Source organism: Pogona vitticeps, chromosome 5 (assembly GCF_051106095.1).
Source record: "Pogona vitticeps strain Pit_001003342236 chromosome 5, PviZW2.1, whole genome shotgun sequence".
Classification (NCBI taxonomy): domain Eukaryota; kingdom Metazoa; phylum Chordata; class Lepidosauria; order Squamata; family Agamidae; genus Pogona; species Pogona vitticeps.
In genome coordinates, this window is record NC_135787.1 from 170,494,180 (window position 1) to 170,515,445 (window position 21,266).

A 21,266-nucleotide genomic window follows, 5' to 3' on the forward strand; every position below is an offset into this window, starting at 1 on the left:
GGCAAGCCTTCGCCGCGTGGGAGGCGAAGCTTCGGCGGCGCGCGTCAACAAAATAAGCGTGGTCGTCGGCAGTCAGACCTCATTTCGTTCCGTCCGCGATAATAACATAACATAGATGGGGGAAAGGAGGAAACTGGGTCCTGTGGAATGGACTCTATTCCCCCCCTCCGGTGAAAATGCTACCTTCCCGAGAGAGGGGAGGGGACCGAGTGGTGTTTACGGAAGCGCGCAAAGTGTCCTCAGTGCTCCCTGCCTGCATTGGTACTAATTGGTTTCCTTCTCTGGATTCCTGGGCGGGTGCCAGCCGTGTAGCCAAATCGGCTCCCTCGTCCTTCGCCTCAGGCGGCCATGGTGGCCTTTAAGGCCAAGCCAACAGGGCAGACGCATTTCTAAGCATTCAGAGGCATGTTAATCTCAGCTACAGTATTTTCAGAGCTTCCAAAAGCCACTTTTCTGGACTACAGGCATCTGGGACTTTCCTGGACTACAGGGGGGGGGGGGGAGGGAATTCTAGGGTTGGGATCCAGAAAGTGCCTTTTCTAAGCTCTTTTTCCCATAATCTAGTTGAGGAAGAGGAGAAGACGGAAGAATTCAGTTGAAGAAAAGCAAACGTACAAAATGGTGTCTCTAGGATAAAGCTACAGTGTTCCTTAACACAGTTTCTCCAAAGTCAGATTTTCTGCCTGGCAGAGTGGGGATTCGAACCCTGGTCTATTGAGTACTTGTCTGTCACTACACCACATTGGGTATCTTGAAAATATGTTACAGATGTATTCTTCCCCTGCTTGCATGACTCCAGGCTAACAGGAACTATTTCACCATGTGATTTCCCCCCCTCATTCCTACCTGATGATATGTCATTGAATTCCAGTTGTTGGCCTGGGGATGTTTGGGGAAAACCAGACGCTGAAGAGGATGTATTTATATACTTATTTTGATGTAGTAGAGCTCCTACTGTATTCCCCATCTTTGTAGGCATCCTTCAGTCTCTGAATAGAGGTCTTAGAACAGCATCTAGTGTGGCTGAGAAGGCCAATTTGAGAGTGACAATCCCTTCCACACTGAAGACAAATACAATGTGTCCCTTGTCCAGCTCCCTGGTTTTGCTGCTTTTGTGACTTCCTCTTTGCCTCGGCCTGCTGGACAAGTGTCTCTTCAAATTGGGAGCGGCCATGATGCACCGCCTGCCTCCAGGCTGAATGCTTGGATGTCAAAATTTCCCATTTGTTGAGGTCCATTTCTAAGGCCTTGAAATCCCGCTTGCAGATATCCTTGTATTGCAGCTGTGATCTCCCTTTGGGGTGCTTTACCTACACTAATTCTCCATTAGAATTATCCCCATCTTACTTTTTAGCATTCTAGGGCAGTTGTCAGTGTTTAATACATGATCCAAAAATACTGAAATACAAACATGAAGTGAGCCTTGCCAGCTTCAAAGGATTGTTGTAAAGATACCATAAGATGGCAAAGAGTGATACAGTATAGGCTACAACAGATATGGATTAAAACCCTACTGCTGGTCTTAGAGGGAATATATAGCTATTATGAGTAGTTAAGTAAATGAGACAAAATGTTTCTTTAGTTACAAAATTTGATGTGAAAGAGGCTTACTTGTGAAAGTATTGAATTTAAATTGAATAGGATGCTGCATTAAAGCCATTTCAGACATAGAATGTTCCACAAGTTAATCAAGAATGCACAAAGGAATTGCATTACATAACCAAATTAGCATTTGCTGCTACAGTCAGCCCACTTGATGTTCAACTCAGTTATGAATCAGGAGTGTGTAACTCTGTCTCCTTGGAAGACAGGATGCCAGTCTATGCTATCAATATTTCCCAATACTGCCCCCCAATGCACTCCAGTATTACATCAGTAGCATCTATAAGAATAGAATTGTTGTTTTTCAACCCAGATACTTTTTTGTACCATGAAACGTGATTGTCCAGCTAAAATATTTTGGAAGTTAATGGAAAATATATTATAAAATATGTTATGTGCAGTAAAGTCAGAACTAACTTGTAGCAACCCTAATAGGGCTTTCAAGGTAAGTGAAATATTTAAAGAATGATTTTACCAATTCTACACCTCTAGTGAATTTTCATGGCTGAGTGGGGATTTGAACCCAGGCCTATTGAGTCCTTGTCTGTCACTACACCACATTAGGTATCTTGAAAATGTTACAGATGTATTCTTCCCGTGCTAGCATGACTCCAGGCTAACAGGGGAACTATTTCACATTGTGATTTTTTTTCTAATTTCTGCATCACTATGCTGATCACTCACTTGCTGCAAAGCAAACAGCACTTTGTTAATGAGCAGCATTTTGATAGCATGGCTTATGTAATTTCTTTTATGCAAAAGTAAACAACAGGATTCTGGCCATTAAGTTTACTTCCTATAATTATTAACACTTATGAAGTGCTTAAAAGTTCTGGTAGCACTGTCCATATATTAAAATATAAGACAGTTTCTGTCTGCAGACTCCTAATCTAATTAGACACAACACAAAAGGGAAAATTAAGGAAGAAGGAAGAAGAAAGCATCTGAGCACCAGTTCTTTGTCTGACTCATGGACAAGGCTAAGGTTAATGGCACTTATTTCCAGGTTAAGTAGATACAAGATTGCAGCCTTCACTTTTCTTCCGGGGGCTGGTGGTAGAAATGTGGTACAAAGCAAAAGTTCTAGTTTGGGAAGGGTCTAGGTGAGTCTATTGCAACAAGAAGTGAAGCTAAAAGCACATATGGGGACGGGGACAGAGGAAGATGTGGAATTCTTAATAATTTGGCCATTTTGCAAACCTTAGCTTTGCATGCCTGTTCGGAAGTAAGCCCCTGTTGAACAGTGCTGTTGAAGTGCGGAATGGAAGCGATCTGGCATTAGAAACCAACCAACCGCTCAGTATGAGAAAGCTTTTAGAATGGAATTCTAAATGGATGTCTCTAGGAGCAAACCCCTTGAACAAAGCTGGATATTCTTCCAAACAAAAACGAACAGACTGGAGATGGTTGTTGTAGGTTTTTTGGGGCTGTTTGGCCATGCTCTGGAAGTTTTTCTTCCTAATGTTTCGCCAGTCTCCATCTGACGTCTTCAGAGGATGCCAGCCATAGAGAATGGTGAAACGTTAGGAAGAAAAACCTCCAGAACACAGCCAAACAGCCCGAAAAACCTACAACAGCCATTGGATCCCAGCCGTGAAAGCCTTCAAGAATAGACTAGAAACCTTTTAAAATATGTCTAGCCTAATGTATTCACTACGGCATTTGTTGTTTAGTCGTTAAGTTGTGTCTGACGCTTCGTGACCCCATGGACCAGAGCACACCAGGCCCTCCTGTCTTCCACTGCCTCCCAGAGTTTGGTCAAATTCATGTTGGTAGCTTCAATGACACTGTCCAACCATCTCATACTCTGTCGTCCCCTTCTCCTCTTGCCTTCACACTTTCCCAACATCAGGGTCTTTTCCAGGGAGTCTTCTCTTCTCATGAGATGGCCAAAGTATTGGAGCCTCAGCTTCAGCATCTGTCCTTCCATTGAGCACTCAGGTTTGATTTCCTTCAGAATGGATAGGTCTTTTCTCCTTGCAGTCCAGGGGAGTCTCCTCCAGCACTCACTAAGGCATACACTCAAGCAAATGCTTCACATTTCTCCAGATCAATTCGACAGAATTCAGTGGTGGACTTAATTCTTAATAGCCTTGTTTCGAGACTGTTGTTAAGTCCATGCCTTCCTGGAAGGGTGCAAGCAAGCTCTTAAATTTATTTATTATTTTAGCATGCACAGATTGTTGAACATTATGTATGCAAATTATCCCAATATAATCCACTGGAAAAATTCATGTGGATATTCTTGGTTAAGTCCAAGGGGAACTCCATATTGACTTTCCCAAGGGCCAGTCTATGGCAGCCAAAGCAAGGTGCCACGTTTAACTGTTGCAGCAAAACCTGCCGAAAGTCTTGTAATTAAATACAGAATGTGCCAAAGTCTTGTAGCACTGCAAGGTCTTGACACCATTAAGGCCAATGGGCTGAGGTTTCACATTTTTATTTATTTATTTATTTATTTATTTATTTATTTATTTATTTATTTATTTATTTATTTATTTATTTATTTATTTATTTATTTATTTATTTATTTATTTATTTATTTATTTATTTATTTATTTGATTTATATCCCGCCCATCTGGTATATGCTACCACTCTGGGTGGCTTACAGAATATCAAAAACAATTTTAAAAAACCATAAAAAACATTAGCATACAACAATAACAAATAGTGCAGGAATAAATAAGTAATAAATAGCAAAGCAAAGCAATCAGTAGTTAACAGGAGGGAAGGCCTGGATGTACATACATGTTTTCAGTTGGCATTTGAAAGTACCCAGTGTTGGGGCCTCGCGAATTTCTGGAGGAAGCTTGTTCCAAAGGCGAGGAGCCACCACCGAGAAGGCCCGGCTTCGTGTCTTTTCCCTCTGGGCCTCCCTTGGTGTCAGGCTCCTCAGCCTCACCTCCTGACTCATGCGGGTGATCCGAATAGATCTTGGTGGGAGCAGGCGCTCCGCCAAGTATCAAGGTCCTAAACTGTTTAGGGCCTTATAGGTAAGCATTAGAACTTTGAAGTCAATGTGGAAATGGATGGGCAGCCAGTGCAGTTTGGCCAGAACAGGAGAAATATGTTGGTGTTTTCTCACTCCAGTAAGGAGTCTGGCTGCTGCATTCTGCACCACCTGAAGTTTCCGCATCAGCCTCAAAGGTAGCCCCACGTAGAGCACGTTACAGTGGTCTAGTCTTGAGATTATGAGCGCATGTACCAAGGTAGAGAGCGCCCCCATGTCAAGGTAGGGTCGCAGCCGGGCAATCCGCCAAAGGTGGAAAAAGGCTGTGCGAACTACCAACACCACTTGGGTTTCCATGGTGAGCGTCAGGTCCAGGTGTACCCCCAGGCTGCGAACCCCATTCTTAGCAGCCAGGGTCACCCCCCCAAATGTGAGAGAGCCACCCAGGCCACCAACCCCAAGGGCACCCACCCTCAGAACCTCCATCTTGTCCAGGTTCAGCCTCAGCCCATTTTCCTGCATCCACTGCAGTACGGCCCCCAGACAGCACTGGAGGGACAGGACGGCATCACCTGCAGTTGGTGAAAAGGAGATGTAGAGCTGGGTGTCATCAGCATACTGATGACACGAGGCTCCACATCCCCTGATGACCCCACCCAGCGGTCTCATATAGATGTTAAACAGTATTGGGGAGATAATCGACCCCTGTGGGACCCCACAATTGAGATTCCACGGGGCCGAGACACTCTCCCCAAGCTGTACACTCTAGGGTCGGTCCTCCAGGAAGGAACGGAGCCAGGCTAACGCCAAGCCACCAATTCCCAACTCGGAGAGCCTCCCCAGGAGGATACCGTGGTCAACGGTATCAAAGGCCGCCAAGATGTCGAGGACCAAGAGACACTTTGCCCCTGTCAGCCTCCCTCAACAGGTCATTGTACAGGGTGACTAATGCCGTCTCTGTACTGTGGCGCGGCCTGAAGCCCGACTGGAATGGATCCAGGGCATCTGTGTCATCCAAGTGGGCCTGAAGCTGATCAGCCACCACCCTCTCGACCACTTTCCTCATGAAAGGAACATTGGCGACGGGCCTATAATTGCCAATCTCGTCCACCGCCATATTAAGTTTCTTTCTAATGGGCCTAATGAGTGTCTCCTTGAGGGCAGATGGAAACCTGCCCTCAAGGAAAGACTCATTTATTATTGCTGTGGCCCATTCTGTTGTTTTCGGCCTGGCTGCTTTGATTAGCCAGGCCGGGCAAGGGTCAAGGGAGGAGGAGGTGGCTTGACAGCGGTCATGCACCTTGGCTACAGAATCAGGCCTGACAGGCTGAAAGGTGTCAAAAGTTACCGGGCAAGACGGAGCGCTGGACATCTCTGCTCGACTCACTGTATTCAAATTCATATTACATGTCTTGTGGATTGTCCAACATACTGAAAATTAGCCACTTTGCATATTGTTACTTTTTTTAGATGACTCCCAGAACCACCCAGCATTTCCAAGCCCTGCAAATAGTATTATGGCATAAATTTCATTCCGGTCCATTGGCTGAAGTCCACTATACCTTATATAATAATAAAAAATAATAATGATGATGTCTGGAAATAAATGGCTGGATCACTGGGATTGCCATTCCAGGAGATGCCAGAGTTGAAGCTAAAGAACTGGAAAAAATAACAAAATACAGAAATATGGCAATCAAAACATCTTGCTTGTGAATGAAACATACCTCAGTGGTTCCCATCGTCATCAGGGCTTTGGGAACAGTATAAATAAATGTCACACAGTATAAGCAGTTGCAGATTCCAGAAATAACAGAGCTACAAAAAAGTGGCCATATTGGGAACAGCATATATATTGCACCGATATTTCACAGATACTTTGCTTTTTGGTTAAAACTTGTATCTGTTAGGTAACACCAGTCAATGTTTTTATAATTCTGATTGTGCCTGGCATTTTTAAACAACGACGACAACAACAAATCCTGTCGATCTTTTAAAAGGACCAGAAGACTCTTTGTAATTTTTACCTCTCAGGCGAGCGGAGCTATATACACAAGATTCCAAGGATAATTTCGATTACACACAAGCTTTATTTTTATTTTATTTTTCTCTAAAGGCTTTTCAATGAGCTTCTCGAGTAGCTTCTTGTCTTAAAAACATCCAGGCAGGATGCCCTTAAAATAGAGCTCTTCCACGCTGTGTTGGGATGTGGGTGGACTGAAGGAGCGCAACTGAGTGCCGCCACGTTCCCTGAGGAGGATGAGGAGGAAGAGAGGCTCGGAAGACGAGCGAGCGAGCAAGCGCCAGGGAAGTGGGGCGATCCCCAACTTGGGCCGGTTCCTTGTCTCTCGGTGTGCGTGGCAGCTTTTCTCCCCACCCCACCCCCGTGTCGAGGACCTCGGGAGGCGGTTCTGAGCCAAAGGGGCCGGGCAGGAATGAAGGAGCCCGCCTGAGTCCTCCCCGCCGCTCCCCTCTCCTGCCTGCCTGCCACTGAATGGAGAAGCGGAGGCTGTCCCGCCAGCTCGGGTTGCTTTTGCCGTCACCCGTCGCCCCTCGCCGCCTCAGGCGCTAGCTGGCCGTGGGCGGCCCGGACCCACCTCCCCCACAGAGGAGCAAAGCGCGCGAAGAAAACAAGAGAGACAGACAGACAGCCCCCCCCGCGCGCACCACCATGTCTTCAGCCAAACAAAGGGGCAACAAGGGGAGCAACAGCGGCAGCCCCGGCGCGTCCTCGGAAAAGGGAGGCCATGCGAGCCACCCCGATGACGTGGCGAAGAAGCAGCAGCAGCAAAATCCGCCTCATCCCAAGGGCAGCAAAGGGGGCTCGGCGGCTGGCGGCGGCAGCCGATCGCCCTCCTTCTGCAGCCTGGGCACGGCCTTCAGCTTCCTCTTCTCCCTCGCTTTCTTGGCGGCGGCCGCCCTCTCGGGCTACTATCTCCATCACCTCTTGGGAGAAGTGAACCAGATCGGCCTCCGGCAAGAAGCCTTCGCCGGCCAGCGAGACGAGCTGGCTCGCACCTTGGAAGGGGCCGTCCAGAAGGTGAGCGGGGGAGGGGGGGAAGCCGCCGGAGAGGTTTGAAAGCGACGCCTCCCTTCTCCTTTTCTCCCCCCCCCTTCACTCTTGGCATCCTTTGCAGGGCCCGGGGGGGGGGGGGAGCGAGCCGTGCCTTCCTGCCGAGCAGTCTTCTCAATCAAGGCCGCCGCCGCCGCCGCCGCCGCCGGGGAATCCGACGGCATGTGGGTGGTGTGTAGGGCGAGGAGGAGCCGGAGCAGGAGCGGGGGAAAGTTGGCCGGGAATTGGCAAACTTTGCAAAGACGAGGGACGACTACAATACAGGCTGGATCCCACTGACTGGAACGCCGCAGCCCCCCAGCCAGCCTGGCCGCGGGAGTTTGAGTCAAAGGCAGGAAGAAGAACTTTCTTCCCCAAGCTTTAGGAAGGCGGGCCTCTCACATCTCAAACGCATTTTGTGTAGAAGCTGCTTTGGGGGTGAATTCCGTTCTTGCTTTCTATATTGCAGTTCCTGTTTGCTCTGTTGTCTTTTCGGGGAAGGGGGAGCAAATCCCTTTGAAACAACGGATGTCTTTGTACAAGAGACTTTTACGAGTGGGCTAGGGAAGTGAAAGTTTGGCTGGCATCCGTGGGAGAGCATACCTACCTACCTACCTACCTACCTACCTACCTACCTACCTACCTACCTACCTACCTACCTACCTACCTACCTACCTACCTACCTACCTAAGCCTATAAGCATATCTCTTTCCTTTCCTGAGGGATAGCTCCCCATGCTGTTGCAAACAAAATAGCTTACACATTTTTAAGCATAAGTAAGCCTTCCCCGTGTGCAGTGATGCTTACTTCCAGCAAAACATGTTCTACAGTATATTGCAGCCAGATAGGCCTTGGGTATCTAAAATCTTAGTGACATATGTTTTTATAGACCATCTAAGAATGCCATAGAAGCCACGCAAGAAATAATCCACAGGAATTTGAGGGAGAAAGAAGGCAAGTGGCAGAGTAGCATGTTAGCAAAATGCGCATGCAAAGCATAAGTACAGTATAGCTGTCTGTTTACAGTTATAGTAGGAATCCTTGTAACTGTACAGCACCTTGTGTTATTGGTGGAGCATGCACCTCTTTTACTTTTTACATTATACTTGTAAATATATGAATTACTTACCGTATGCACACTTTTAAATATAAACAGATTTATTTTAATCAAAGGCACATTTGATTGGAGTTAAACAAAAGCACAGCCCCATCTCTAAAGACTTGAAATATGCTTGAGGGAAAGGGGGTGGTGGTGGTTTCATGGCCTAAGTATTTACAACCAGTCAGCTTCGTGGAACTGGAGTCTGGGCTTCTACTCAAGGCATTCTGGGAACTGTAGTTTTGGGTGGGGATGGGGGAATGAAAGAATAGTGATCGTAACCAAATTCTTTGTACTTTGCAAAATAGCCAATTCAGCAGGAGAACTTTAAATGGTCTGCTTCCAAATTGTCTTACGTATTTTTGCCTCAAGCAGATGGTTTTAAACTTGGCTTTTTCTAAAGGAAGAGAAAAAGAAAAATCAGAATTCTAGCAAGAATTACACAAAAAAGCAAAAGAGTCTATTTGAGGGCACAGATCTCCACAGAAACCATAATTTATTTTTTAAAAAGCATTTGGACCAACAGAATTGATCTGACCAGCCAGATGTTCTAGTCATGAGTTTCTCTGAGATTACTACTGCCATTTAAATAGTTTGGTTTAAAAGCACCTGATTGCTAGGACAGCATAGTATCTAACAGACTTGGGAACTGGCAAGTCTGGTGTTGAAATCTTAACACTGCCCCTAATTCAATAGCTATTTTAGTTTACCACCTTGAACCCAAGCCAGAATTTAAAATGAACAAGGAACGCTGTAGAAATATAGGTCTGATGTGTGGTTGAGTGGTGCCACAGTTTTTTGAAATACAGTGGTGCCTCGCATAGCGATCGCTCCATATAGCGATGAAATCGCAGGGAAGCGATCACCGCAAGGCCCCCATTTTCGGCCAGCTGATTGGCAGTTTCAAAATGGCCACCAGGTAAACAAAATGGCCGCCTGCTGTTTTCAGGCACAGATTCCTTACTTTAGAGGCACCGAAAATGGCGGCGCTATGGAGAATCTTCGCTTAAAGGTGAGTTTTAAGCCCATAGGAATGCATTAATCGCGATTTAATGTGTTTCTATGGGCTTTTTATTTTCGCTTAGCGATGTTATCGCTTAGTAGCAATTTTTTCTGCATGAATTAAAATTGCTAAGCGAGGCACCACTGTACATTTTATTGTATTTTGTGGCAGGCAGCACAGCTGAAAGTCAGTCTTGGACTAGTCAATTGTAAAGTAATTACAAAAGATTACAAGGTGGAAATTGGAAGGGCAATATCTTAGTGTTAGGATCCAGTCAATCCCTAACTGGTTTCCCTCACTTGAAACCTTGGAGAACCAGTACTTTGACAGTACTACAATACAGTGGTCCCTCACAAGACAATTGCCTCACAGGACGATTAATCCGCAAGACGATTTTTCCTATGGATGATTTTTGCAAGACAATGTTTGTGTCTGTGCTTCGCAAGATGTTTTTTTTTAAGACCGATGCTTCGCAAGACTTTTTTCCCCCATTGGAACTCATTAAATAGATTTCAATGCATTCCAATGGGGAACCGTGTTTCGCAAGACTTTTTTTAAGACCGATTTGCAAGACTTTTTCCCCCCATTGAAATGCATTAAATAGATTTCAATGCATTCCAATGGGGGACCGCGTTTCGCAAGATGATGTTTTCTATGGACAATTTTCACAAGACGACGATTCCCCCCCCCCATTGGAACACATTAAATAGATTTCAGTGCATTTCAGTGGGGAACCGCGTTTCGCAAGACGATGTTTTTGTAAGACAGCGATTTTCACGGAACAAATTAACATAATCTTGCGAGGCACCACTGTAGATGGATCAAGAGCCAAACTCATTGTAAGGTAGATTCATCTATTCCTGTAATGGAGTGGGCAACTTTATTCTGGAACTCATCATGGTCTGCTGTTGCACAGCTGAAACGTAATAGCAAATTGTACCTCTGGGACTACATGGCATAGTGGCAAACATCACTGAAACAAGCAGAACTGGTTAGTCTGGCTTGCTGTGGAATTTCAAAAAAACCTTTACAGATAAATTTCTGCTTGTTTTAATAGCATTGAGTAGTTTGGTGCCAAATTGCTATGCTGTGGTGGTGGTGGGCTGTGAATCAAGTGGAGTACCCCAGGGCTCAGTCTTGGACCCAGTGTTCTTCAAAATTTTTATTAATGACGTGGATCAGGGGATGTTAATCAAATTTGCTGATGATGCAACATTGGGTAGGATAACTAATATCCTGGAAGACACTGAAACAGAATTCAAAACAATATAGATAGGCTTGAGCACTGGGCTTAAAAAAACAACAGAATGACATTCAACAGGGATAAGTGCAAAGTAGTGCACCTAGGAAACAGAAACCAAACACACAGTTGCAAGATGGGGGATACTTGGCTCAGCAATACTACAGTTGAGAAGCATCTTGGAATTGTTGTAGATCACAAGCTGAATATAAGTCAACAGGGTGATGGGCTGTGAAAGAGGCAAATGCTATTTTAGTATAGCCTCCACATCTCATGAGGTGCTAGTTCCCCTCTATTCAGCACTGGTATAGGCCTCACCTTGAGTATTGTGTCCAGTTCTGGACACCACACTTCAAGAACGATGCTGACAAATTGGAACAAATTCAGAGGAGGGAAATAACGCTGGAATGCAAGCCCTATGAGGAAAGACTGAAAGAGCCGTTAGAAGACAGAGGGGAGACATGATAGCACTTTTCAAATACTTGAAAATACTGTTATACAGAGCAGGGTCAGGTTCTGTTCTCAATCTTCCCAGAGTGCTGAACATGCAATAAGTTACAGGAAGTCAGATTTCAATTGAATATCAGGAAAAACTTCTTAGCTATTAGAGCAGTATGACAATGGAACCAATTACCTCGAGAGGTAGTGAATGCTCCAACAGTGGTGGCATTCAAGAGAAATTTAGACAACCACCTGGCAGATATCCTTTGATTGTATTCTTGCATTAAGCAAGGCATTGGACTTATAGGCGGCTTCCAGCTTCATTATTCTATAATTTTTTTAACCAGTACCAGAAAAATCAATGTGGAAAATGAAACAAATTGATCCAAAAGAAGTGCTTCCTTGTGTGGTAAGCAAAAGAAATTCTGCATGAAAATCTGAAAATGAGTCTGTCCATCCCCCAAGAAACCAAAATGAAATGTAAAAATTTTTGCTCTGCACATCCCTATGCATTAATGTCTCTGCCCTGTGAAGGTTTTTAGCACTGTTCAGTTTATTCTCCTTCTTGGTTTATTAATTTATTTTTTTACTGTTACCTTTTCCCCCCCATGGGATGTTTTCCTGGTTGGAAAGTGTTGCATTTTAATGCACAGATGGGAGTTCATGTCCTGCAAAACCTGTTCCAGTGCCCTAGCACTAAGGGGCACCTCATTTTGTCACAAAGTAAAATAAGCTATTGTTGGTTGTTTATTTAATTATACATCTTTACCTTTTCTCTAGTAAGCTTATTGTGGCATACATGGCTCTTCTCCAACTCAATTTATCCTCACAAAACCCTGTGAGGTAGGTGAGGCTGAGAAAATGTGACTGGTCCAGATAGCTGGTCCAAGTGTTTGGGATTTGAACCTAGGCCACATGAGTCGCAGACCAGCACCACACCATACGGTCTCACAGTTTCTTTGCATATATAGATGGCTTGCTTGCAGCAGGATAGAAGTGGCACTTTATACCCCTCACTCAGATCCTCTTTGTACTCAACTTGCAAATTGGTTAAAGGAAATGGAGGGTTTTTCAGTAGCTAGAATAATAGTGAGCTGTAACAATCTGCCAGTGTTGCTGCAGTTAATATTGCTCTTGTGATGATCTTTAAATATGTCTTTGATAGAAACTACTTAACTGTACATTAATTGTTATAAAAATGAGTTTAGACATGTGCTTGACATAGAGTTTTCTCTACTGGTTCATGAAACGAGATTTTTTAAATGCTTTCCACATTTGCTTCATGTAGGGTAGTATGCTATCGAAGTTCAGTCTTCTGATAATGGTCATAATATCCCTAAGATAATATCTCAAAGATCTGCATTTCATTCCAGAAATGCCATTATTTTATCTTATTGTTGGTTTTTTAAAGAAAAGGTACTGGCCATGATCCATTGCAATAGACACAAACTCACTGACAGTAGCATGTGTAGCTGCAGGGAAAATACACAACTCTGCAAATCCTAGCTGTTCTGGATGGATTTGGAAGTTGTCTGCATTGTAGTTTATTTACTATTCTGTTCCTACGTAGAATATTGGGCATTCAGATTACATCCTTTCAAAGGTTTCCTTGATACTATAACTGACATGGTTAATGTGTGGGTTGTAGAAGAATTATTATTATTTTGAAACGTTTGTCACCAGCTGGTGTATTCCAGGGACTGAATCTGGATGTAGGCATGAGCTTCAGAAAGCAGAGTTGCCTTCCCATCTGCTTCTCTCCTTGGTGGTCCTTCCTGCTATGTATACTGGTCACGAAATGGGAAGGCTGATAGTTTAGATGATTACAAGAAATTAAGAAAGAAATTAACTTTAGAGAGAGAGAGAGAGACGTTAATGAAGAGAATCAGATAGGGTACTGGCTACATAATGCCAATTAGGATTGGCCGAAGAAAGGCTTTGAAGTTAGCTCTCTACCTCTATGAGAAAGAGGAAGAATGGGTAGCCACTCCTTGCTCAGAAGCAGCTGCATCCCGCTAGGAGAATGTGCTTGTCACTACAACAGGAATGCAGCTTAGCAACCTTGGGGAGAGGGTTCCCACAGCTATGCCCTACCAAAATCCTACTTTTAGGAAAAGGAAACACTGCTGGAGGTGGCAAGCTGTGTTGTGGAGCTAATCCTTAGGAATCAACTGGGGACAAGCTTTGTAGTCTAAATCCGTGTTTTTCAACGGTTGGCCCTTTGGATCGCTTGAATTTCTGCCACAGTTTGGGAATTTTTTTTTTAACCACAACTCCTGGAATCCTACACTGGGAATGATCAGGAATCAGTTCAAAAACATCTACAGGCCCAGAGTTGAGAACCACTGGTCTAAACCATCAATACAGACTTGTCTGGATCTGCTGGGCATTCCCTCCCTCTGCCCCCATTCTGCTTTGTTTAAGACCACTGTAGACCTTTCAGGCATCTTTCTCTTGTCTAAATTTATTCATGTGCTTATTTCTCTTTCAGGTGCAGTCTCTCCAGTCTGCCTTTGGAGGTTTTGAATTGACACTGAAAAATGCCCAGCAAAAGCAAGAAGTCACTGAAAAAGCTGTTAAGCAAGGGGAGAATGAGATCAATCGCATTAGTGAGGTTCTTCAGAAACTACAAAATGAAATTCTAAAAGACTTATCTGATGGTATCCATGTTGTAAAAGATGCAAGGGATCGAGATTTCACATCTCTGGAAAACACAGTGGAAGAAAGGCTTACAGAGTTAACCAGGTCTATAAATGACAATATTGCTGAATTTACAGATGTCCAAAAGCGGAGTCAAGATGAAATCAATGAAGTAAAAACAAAGGTGGCTTCACTGAGTGAAATGGAAAACTACAGACAGGAACTCCAGATTTTGAAAAGTGCTGTTGATGACATGCAAGCTTCCATGAAGGCTAAAGAGAAAACAATTGAATCACTGCGAAATACCATAGATTCGATGGAGTCTGATGTGTTGTCTGAAGTCAAAGAACTTGTCAACCTCAAGCAGGAGCATGAGAAGTTCAAGGAAGCTGCTGACACAGAGCATCTTTCACTGCAAGCTTTACAAGAGAAGGTTCTTAAAGCAGAAGAGTCCATTGCTCATATTCCTGATGAGCTTAAAGGACTCAGTAAAGACTTGCAACACATCAAAGAGTCTGCTAAATTAGAAAGCTATGCATTCACCAAGGAAGATATTGAAAATCTTCAAAAGAGTAATGAAGAATTTGAATCGAGGTTCAGGTCCATAGAAGAGAACATTCACACTCTGAAATTGCCATCTAGTCAAGACAGGGAAGATACACAATCTGTTCTCTACAAGTATAACAGCAAGATAGATGAGCTGGAGGAAAGTCTTGGCTTTCTCCGTGGGACTTTAGATAATGAAGTGCGTTTTCTTGAGGATACAGTAAGGAGTCTTAGTGAAGCCAAGCTGTCTATGTATAGTGACATTGATGAACTAAAGAAACGTGTAAGTGATTTATCTAGCAACACTGATGTACTCGATAATATTCAGAAACAAGTTCGTGCTTTACTGAGTCAAGAAAAACCTCCAGTGGAAATGGGACAGAGTCAAGACCACCTAGGGGAACTCTCCTCTGTAAAAGGTTCTGTTGATGAATTGCGATCATCTCTTGGCCAGGTTGAATCTGACTTAAAAATGCTCAGGACCGCTGTTGACAGTTTAGTTGCGTACTCTGTGAAAATAGAGACTAATGAGAACGATGTGCAATCAGTAAAGACCTCATTAGATGATATCAGGAATGACCTAGACAGGTTGTTTGTGAAAGTGGAAAAAATACATGAGAAGGTTTAAGCATCGTATACAAACACATTGTAACTTTTGAGTTACAAAAGCAACACACACACACTCACACAGCCCCACACAGCTGTTGTAGGCCAAAGAGCTTGTGATGTTGCTGAGGTGAGTAGAATATTGGTGGGTTAGAAACCACAGTCTTTGAGGCCTCTAGAAAAATGCATTCCAATTAGGATGCTATTTTTATTTTTATTTTGTCAATTCCTAGCACAAATAAATGTTTTTCTGCTGCTTGGTGCACACAAGGGGTGGGGTGGGGGAGAAGAAGGCAAATCATGGTAAGCATTGCCTTAGTCTTTTTGATGGATAAAGGTCACTATGCACAATGCTGCCTCATACATCTGAACACAGGAAGCACACTAACTGTCCAGGTGCAGATAGTCAGCGCTTGGAAATATTACTTTTTTTGGACTACAGCTACCCAAAATCCTCCAGCCAGCTTTACTGCCTATGCCAATTGGAGGATTTTGGGAATTAAAAGTCCAAAAGTAACTTTTCAAAGCTCTGTGCTCTCTCCATCAAAATGAAGCAACAACTACTGCATGCAAGAACTTTGTGTATACATTAAAGCATCCATAGGGCTCTGCATAGGCATGTAGGCTATATAGTCAGTGCAAGAAAGGTGTGGAGAAGTAGGTTGAAATCAAACACCAAATTAACTTCTTCCAAAATGTATAATGAGGCTTGCTTTTTGCAAGCTTGATAATCAATAGTACTACTTCATAGCAAAACCAAAGAATTATTTTCTTATGCTGGTGCTTTTGAACTGTCTGTGCCATATAAAAGTTGGCAACAATGGATAGAATTATTCCATAATCTCATTTTTCCCTTGGAACCATGTACCATTTTGTAGGATAACATTTTCACCTGCAACATTCCCATTTGTTGCTTCAGAGATTTGTAGAAACTAGGATCAGATGAAATGTGTGAAGGAAAAATACACCATGTTGATAATGTGCCAAAAGAAGAGTGTGATGCTAAACAGTAGTGCAGAGTTATTTACCACGGCCATTCTCTTAACATCTGCCTTGTGTGTTGGTAAAGTCGAGTAAACTTTACTCTGAGATCCATACCAAGTGCCTGATTAACTTCGACAAAACAGAACCACACATCAGACTAATTAAAACAAAAAACTTTGAATGTGGGAGGTTTGTGTTGCCAGAATCAAAAGTGTTAGTAATATTGTTCATGTTTAAGAACCACTGAATTATACAATTGCTTGGATTCTTATGTATGTCCTTTAGAAACTACAGTATCTGCATTTTGGTCTTTCACTTGAAAAAGGCTTATATTTTTAGAAAGGTGCTGAATCAGAGAAGACAAGCTTTAGAAGAATGTTTGTGACATACAGACTTCCTTTAGCTGTTGAACTTTGGAAACACTGCAGCAACACGGGTAACAAGAAACAGTCCTGATGTAGGATGCAAAAAAAGATGTTCTCAGCAATATCTATCAGGAGACCTGATGCCTTAGACGCCTGGAAGGATGTGCTATGCTCAGATTAGCTGATACTTTTCTAAACATTTCTTCACTGTCTTTGTCTTGAATGACTATATAGTTGACTGTGAAATAAACTTTTTCCCAGTATCTGTAATACTTAATAAATGAAAGATGGAAATGATCTAAGCGTTTAAATGGAGATCATGTTAAAATACGTGACCTGCTTTGAATAGTTCTGTTTAATATATAATAGCTGGATCAGTGGAAATTCATATTGAGAACCACATATGATGAGAGAGCAGATTTAACTTTGCCTCTTCTGTACTCTTAATTCAGATCAGTTTTCCAACTTTGTGGCATCGTGTCCTCTTTTTTCTGTATTTGAGAGACCCTCTTGCTTCTGAACCTCTCCTTTGTTATCCTCCAAATACTTTATAATATAAAATTTCATTTGTAATTTAAAATTAAAAGTAAACATAAAAATAATGCAAACATTGTAAGTTAAAAATAAAAAATATTTTGCTTGAGGAGTTGTAAATTCTAGTAACAGTAGCTTTTACAGAAATGTAGGTTGATTTTTAAAGATTCCTTTATGAAAATCTCACAGTCTCTCTCTCCCTGCTCCCCAAGCTTGGTAAAAAGTGAGATGGTTTGTACATGCATCCATCCACGCACCCCATAAAAGGGTCACATGATTGAACACTGGTAAAACCAATGCTTCATGATCACGAGAAAGGCTAACACAGACATGTACGTGTTCCTCCAATCTATTTTTCAAGAAGTGATGAATAAAGGCTGCTCACTGCATTACGTTTTTTAAAAAAGATCTTGAATGGCATTGTGTGATTTTGCAAAAACACGTCGTACCTTTCTTACCTCTAAAAGGTGTTGTTACCGTAAAGCTCTGCTTTCAAAATATACCTTTAAAAATAAGAGCTGAGACTTACCTTTTGTGAACCCAGATCTGTTTTAAATCTTCAAGAGGCACGAAAGCCAGTTGTGAGGATTCCTTGAATTTCCAAATGGTTTGAGCTTCAGTTCTCCTAGACAATTTCTGGAAAGCCAAGGTGCCCCATCCACGGTCAACATTCTGATCAATGCATCAATCCAGGAATCAGTTGGAGGATTCTCAGCTTCACATGCTTCTGTGTTCTACCTGGCTAGATAATTCAATGAGGGTATGACTACACACAGCGGGGAGATGTGAATTAATTCAGATTCTTTGATTGTGAAGTCACACCGGAGCATTCAGTTCTCTGATATAAGCGGCTGCAAAAGGAGAGGAGGAGGGAAAAAGCCTTCTACTTGCAGTTTGTTTAAACTATATATGTTGCTTTTCTCTCAAGGGATCCAAGGTGGATTACAGTATTAAAGTTTAAAACCAAATAGGACATTACAATATCAAAAAAAAATTGAAATATATTAAAACTTATAATAAAAGCAATATTAAAAACACAAGTAAAACACAGAACAAAATTCTTTTAAAAAATACCCCTGGTCAATTAGTCATTTAAAGCAGTGGTTCCCAACATTTTTTAATTGGCATACCCTATTTCCATAAACTGGACCCTTCATATTAGCAGAATGCTTGTAATTAATATGGTTGCTGTTGTTTCATATTTATATGTTTTAACTATAAATAGCCCAGCAATGGCATTAGAAAGCAATGGAATAATAAGTTGAACAGACAGTGCATGTATATTTGCATTCAAAACCCAAAATATGAAATCAGTTCAAGTAAATACATCACAGAAAGCCCGGAAGCACTCACTCATTGAGCAAAGCTCTCAGGAATGACTGAGATGCCTGTTTATACTGTACAGTGATGCCTCGCTTAGCGATTTTAATTGGTTCCAAAAAAACATCGCTATGGGAAAACATCACTAAGCGAAACACCATTTCCCATAGGAATGCATTGAAAACCGGATAATCCGTTCCAATGGGAACAGATTACTGTCCTTAAGCGAAAATCGCCATAGGAAACATCGCTAAGCGATACGTGGTTCCCCCATTGGAATGCATTGAATAGGTTTCAATGCATTTCAATGGTTTTGACAGGTCTGTTTTCGCTATTTTTAAAGTGTCTTAAAATGTTCAAAAACTGTTAAAAATGCTTGGCATCGTTAGTGCACCTTGTAAAACCTTTGCAAACTTAATTTGGCTTTGTTCTGAGTCTTCGTTTATTTTTTGTGAATTCCCCCCCCCCATTGGAATGCATTGAACTGTAGGTTCGCTACAGTGAATACATCGTTAAACGAGGCAATCGCTAAGTGAGGCACCACTGTATATGCATTGGTACCAGCATGACAGCATTTTAATGTTTGCAAAATGGGGAGAGGATATGCTGCTGAACAAGCACACTAGTGGTGTGTTCACAGCACATTGTTTAGGGAGGGTCTTGCCACCATTCACCAAAATAACAAAGTGAAGGAATGGGGTGTTCTTGAGCTTAAATAATGAAGAATATCTACTCTGTCACTCATACAGTATTTCACACCTTTTGACTTGCATCTTGTCTTATACTGCAAGTACATCTGTACCTTTTCTTCTTCATGGTCTCTGTGAATGCACACATATGGGTCTTGTCTGCGCCTGTGCTGACATTCTTGGAATTTTCTAGAGCTAAAAGTAACAATTTTATGAGATGATTACCCCATGAGGTACATGCTCCTCCCACCCAAGATTTTCCTGCCATTATTCATTTTTCGTTCATTATTAATTCATTATTCATTTTTGTGTACTCCTAAATGTCTTTTTTTGTATCCATGGGAGTATACATACCCCAGGTTAGGAGTCACTCATTTCAAGTAAAGCTGGCCTGAGGAGAAAGGTCTTCATTTGCTTGTAGAAAGACAGCAAAGATGGGGCCAGCCTGACCTCCTGTGGCAGGGAGTCTGGGAGCAATGACAGAGAAGGCTTCTCCCATGTCCCCACCAAACACATCTGTGAGAATGGTGGGACTGAGAGAAAGGCTTCCCCTGGTGATCTTAATACTTGTGTAGGCTCATAAAGGGAGATGTGATCTTTGAGATAGCTTGGACCCAAGCTGTGTATGGTTTTATAGGTTAAAACCAGCACTTTGAATTGTGCCTGGAAATGGATCAGCAGCCAGTGAAGCTGCTGTAAAAGGGGAGTTATATGTTCCCTGTAACCAGCTCCAGTTATTAAAAGTTCTGTTTGAAGCACCTGTAGGTGGCATTGCCTCAAGAAAGCTTTTCTGCATCTCCATCTCTCATTTCCCTATCTTATTTTGTTGGCAATGAATGAATGAATGAATGAATGAATGAATGAATGAATGAATGAATGAATGAATGAATGAATGAATGAATGAATGAATGAATGGGCAGGACTTGGCTGGGGGAACTGTTTTAAAAAGTGGCTTAGGGGAGGAGAGGCTATGTGGAGAGAGGTGAATGCTGGTGCTGCTCGTGTATGTGTGTGCATGTGCATGCACACTCTTAGTACCTTGTCCTACAGAGGTGAGGGGAAAGATGCTTCGTCAAAGCACTGCTTTGTATGTGTCTGCGTGCTTGCTTGGTCTTTCTATGGAAATGTTTTTCAGAAATGTAGCAGTCTGACAGTGAACCATAATGAGAGTGGTTTGCTTTTGCATGTCTTTCCCTGGACCTGAACATCATGCCCACAAATGCATCACTGAAACATACTACCTACAGACAGCCCTCCCTTTACAAGTACGTGTCATGGGGAAAAAACTGTTCAAATCGTTCAAGCTAGAAAAAAGTAGAAGCCCTCCATAGGAAGAGGAGAAAAGCCACTTTGGGAGCTAAAACAACCGAACCAACTTGAGTCAGTCTTTGCATCATGTAGCTGGTAAAAAGTACTTCAAATGTGCTTGTTTTGTAAGTAGAACAAATGCCGTGGTATTTGACTGTATAGTTTCTCTCTGAGTTAGGTATCTAGCTTCAGAGTCAGAGGTCAGGAGTTGATTCCCTACTGTGCCTCCTGGGAGAAAAGCCAGCCTGCATAGCTTTGGGCAAACTGCACAGTCCAAGAAGAAGGGAATGATAATATATGATACTTCTGAGTACTATATAGCCAAAAAACTGTGGAAAGGGTCTCAGTAATTTGGAATTGATTGCATGTACTTATTAATTAAAAGGAAGAAAAGTTGTTCCTAAGGCTGAGTTACTGGCAACAAGAAGTTTAAGTGAAAATATATCAGGTTCTGGTTTCACCATTTTCCTTTGCTTCTGTTTACCTCATGAATGTGGCAAGTTATCTGAAACTGCAAGTGTTTGGCCCCAGACTAAAAGATTCCCCTCGATGGTCCAGGAGATATTGATCAGATTGGCTCTTTTGAAATTTGCCAAAATACTGGACCTACTTACAAAAAATCAGTGCTGTCAGGTCATCCCTTACATACGGAAACCTCTTCCAAGGTTTTCTAGGTAGAGAAAATCAAAAGAAATAAAACAAAAATACAAAAACGTCTGGCACCTTAAAGACTAACCATTATATTTTAATGTAAGAGTAGAGAATACTCAGAAGTGGTTTCCCATTCCCTTCTTCAAGGGCTGCTCTGCGATTGTACATCTTGCCAAAGACCATACAGGCTGGCTCTTTTCCCTGGAGGTGCTGTGGGGAATGTTCCTTCAAAGCC

At 42.6% G+C, this 21,266-nt stretch overlaps 1 protein-coding gene across 1 annotated transcript; it reads left to right on the top strand.

Moving 5' to 3' along the window:
• Positions 1 to 7,091: 7,091 nt before the first annotated feature.
• Positions 7,092 to 17,172, top strand: CKAP4 (cytoskeleton associated protein 4). The gene is made up of 2 exons (XM_020803664.3): positions 7,092 to 7,593; positions 13,880 to 17,172. Exons 1-2 carry the CDS (start codon positions 7,225 to 7,227, stop codon positions 15,200 to 15,202), a joined length of 1,692 nt encoding a protein of 563 aa, XP_020659323.3. The 5' UTR covers positions 7,092 to 7,224; the 3' UTR covers positions 15,203 to 17,172.
• Positions 17,173 to 21,266: the final 4,094 nt, after the last annotated feature.